The sequence below is a fragment of the Camelus dromedarius genome, chromosome 13, assembly GCF_036321535.1.
Source record: "Camelus dromedarius isolate mCamDro1 chromosome 13, mCamDro1.pat, whole genome shotgun sequence".
NCBI classification, from domain to species: Eukaryota; Metazoa; Chordata; class Mammalia; order Artiodactyla; family Camelidae; genus Camelus; species Camelus dromedarius.
In genome coordinates, this window is record NC_087448.1 from 52,248,424 (window position 1) to 52,251,924 (window position 3,501).

The window sequence follows — 3,501 nt, forward strand, 5'->3', positions numbered from 1 at the left end:
CACCTGGCAGCCCCAGGTCAGGCTTCTGGAAGCTGAGGCCCTGGCATCTGCTGTCTCCTTGTAACAGTTCCAGAGGGACACTCCACACTCAAGTCAGTGAGGCATCTTCATGAAATGCAAAAGATCAACACAGAGAGGAGTGAAATCTGGTAAAGAAAGTGCTCTCTTTCCTCCACCTTCAGTTACACCAGAATTACCTCTGTGGACTTTGGCAAGTTTGACAAATGGCAGATGAATTTGGAAGAATTTCTTTGCTGGCAAAGAGAAGTCGATGACTGGGCACAAACATGCCACCATAGTTCTTTGTACAGTGGAACTCTGGATGGCAGCCAGAAACGCCAGATTCCTTTCAACTCTTTTTTTTTTTTTTTTTTTTAATTGAAGTACCGTTGATTTACAATGCCATGTTTGTTTCGGGTATACAGCAAAGTGATTCAACTTTTTCCCATCTAATCCCCTGGTGCCCCTGTGCACACTCCTCACGTTGATAGCATTTGGGTAAAGAAGAAGTTCTCTTCCATGGCAAGAACAAATTCATCACCAACACCGTGCATTCCAGCTAAAGGCATCACTGTGTCCACATGAGTCACCAGGCAGAGACGGCTACACTTGCCCAACTCAGAAACCCTTGACTCATCGAGCACTCATATAGACTAATGCCCGCTGGGTATGCAAGCACCTTCTTCAAGTGGCTCCAAGCAGTTTACGAGCTGCTGGCTCATTCTTCATCCTGTCGCTTGGAGGGAGAACACGAGTGGGGACAGAGAAGGGTAGACATGAGCATCTGCATTTTATGTGGGAAAACTGAGGCTCAAACCAGCCCTGAAGTGAAATGCATAGACATTGATGAGTCAGACACTTCCCATGGAAGAGCCAGCATGAGCTGTTCTGAATCCTAAGTGGACTATTTTCTTGCCCAGCAATTTCATGCAGCTGTTCTAACAGCCTCCAAGCAGAGGAGCCAAAATGTAAGCTCACTGGATTTTAGGTTTATACCAAATTCGCACCCCTCGCTCCATCTCTGATTCTTGCTCCATCTCAGTTCTGTTGACCCTCTCTTTGCCTCTCAACCACCCGCCATTCCTGATCTGCTGCCAGTTCTCATGGGCACTTCGTTCCTGACATTTACTGCGTCCTTGACTGTCACCCGATCCCCGGTATCTCTCCCATTTTGAATCTCTGCCACACCTTTACCTTACCTTCCCTGATTCACACACCTTGATGTTCAGAGGTAGGATTGGCAATTGGGCAAACTGGGGGGCTGGTGTGAAACTCACAGATGGAGTAAAAAAGGCCCATTTTACTCATCATTTATTTAAAATTACTTTTTATTGAAGTATAATTGATTTACAATGTTACATTAATTTTAGGTGTACAACATAGTGATTTACTATTTTTATGGATTATACTCTTTATAAAATACTAGCTACATTCCCTGTGCTGAAAAACTAAACATTTATCGGCTGAATTTTTAGGCCTAATCAAAATATCCTTGCATCATAATAGCTGCAGAAAAAAAGCTACTCTGTTAAAATAGCCATGGCCAAAGAACTGAGGCTCTGGACGTCACCTGCTTCTGGCACCTGACTTTGGTCCTCTTCTGTGCAGCTTGGCTTTCTGTTCCTCTGTGTACCGGGTGTGGTTAATCAGAAGAGGAACCAGCACCAGGGCCGCTTTTAATCCTGTTGTTCCCAGTAAGAACTATGTAGGTGTCACAGATGAAACTCATCCAGAACAGGATGCTAATGGCATGGCCACGTGTTTCCACCTCCCCGTGAGGCAGCCTGGCTGGCATCAGTCCTCTCCCCAACCTTCTTCCTGCCCTCTTCTACCCATGAGTGCTTGTTGGGTCAGAAATACAACTGTTTGATGCTGCCAGCCAGCCAGATGATGCTGGAAAAAAAAAAAGAAAGAAAAAGCAAAAGCAGGTTTCTAAATTAAGCACAAGGCTCATTTATAAAAATAAAGAGCCACAGCCTAGCAACATGCTCACAGCTCAGCTTCCCTCCACGATGAAACCTCTGTGGCTGGAGCCAGGGATGACACGGTCTTGTGGGGGCCCCAGACCCTGCCCCTCTCCATACACAGTACTCATCTGGAAGGTGCTGGCGGTGGCCCTTTGAGGGCCAAGCCCAACCAGGGGCCAGGGGCCCAAGGAGCAGAGAGGACCCAGAGCTTCCAAAATGTAATGAGGTCTCTGAACAGACTCCTGGCAGTAATGAACACACCTGAAACAATGGCGGATGAAGTTCCTTGAACTGCTTTACAGAAGCAGAAGCTGCCCCTTGAGATCGAGGCTCCTATGTTCACCACTGAATGTGCAGCACCCAGCTTAGCATGTGGCACACACTGGGCACTCGTCACTGGGTAAAGGAAGACTAGATGGAGGTGTGACTGGATGGCTGCATGGATGCTACTGTCCCAGCATTGCTGCTCCCCAAACTTTCCACCCTAAATGGCGTGAACCCCAGAATCTGAAGAGAGACATAATCTCCTGATTACAACATGCACCAAAGAGGCAGTGTTCCCTGGGGGTGGTTGTTTAAATTTGAGCCAGCTGCTGGGATGAGCACCTGGGGAGCAATTAGAGGTGCAGGGGGCATGGCCATCACGCAAGGGCAGGGGCAGAGGGTTTGGAATGTGCCCTTGATAACAATTGTCAGCGCTACTGAATCTTCTCTTATTCTTTAAGCAGCATCAGCACCAAAGGTGCAATATTGCTAAACAGAGAAGCTACCAAAATAATAAATATTTGTTTCTGCTCTTAGTTCTTTTGGGACACAGAAAGGAGAGCTCATAATGCCCTCGGAGGTTCCACAGGCTAGACACATCAGAAATGGACCACAGTCTGGAAGATTTAATCCCATTACCACCCCTCCCAAGTCATGAGATGATTAAGTACAGCTGGGATGATCCTGACACAGTCTTCCAAATACTGAAAATTAGGTAGTCCTCTGAATCCCGTGAGGACTTTAGCGAGGGTGCAGGGGACAGCCTTGACTCTTGGGAGCAGTCGCTTCTGCATGCTCCCTAGTGACCAGAGAGCGACAGAAGATAGCGTGTCAAAGTTATAAATCTCCATTTCACAGCAGAGGCCTTGGGTTTAAAAGATCAGGGAAATTGGCCCACGATTCAGAAATCTGTCTTCAAACATCTTTGTCTGGCCTGGCTAGAAACAGTAAGACCACATCCATGTCAGCAAGAAAAAGGTTCTTAATTAAATTCAGATGTACGAGAAAACATTCCAGGTCTACTTGTGGAATAATAACCTATAGAGGATAAGCAGTCTGAACAGCAGCAAAAGTGCACACTAGCATCCGGCCTCACATGACAGCACACAGCAGAGAAGCATGAGTCCCTGCAGACTCCTAGATCGTTTCGATTCCACAGCCTCCCAGAGCACCAAAGCTGTGGTCCTGGAACATTCCAGAAGAGGGACTCCGGGAGTGTCTAGGTTGGAGATGTTACCACAAGGACATAGCCCCAGTGGAGAGTATGCAA

At 47.0% G+C, this 3,501-nt stretch overlaps 1 protein-coding gene across 1 annotated transcript; it reads right to left on the bottom strand.

Annotated features, from left to right (window-relative positions):
• Positions 1-1,520: 1,520 nt before the first annotated feature.
• On the bottom strand, positions 1,521-3,025 carry SMIM2 (small integral membrane protein 2). The gene is given in 4 exon segments (XM_010980883.3): positions 1,521-1,633; positions 1,636-1,783; positions 1,785-1,841; positions 2,903-3,025. Coding segments are annotated over 4 exon segments (441 nt in total).
• Between the last annotated feature and the right edge of the window lie 476 nt (positions 3,026-3,501).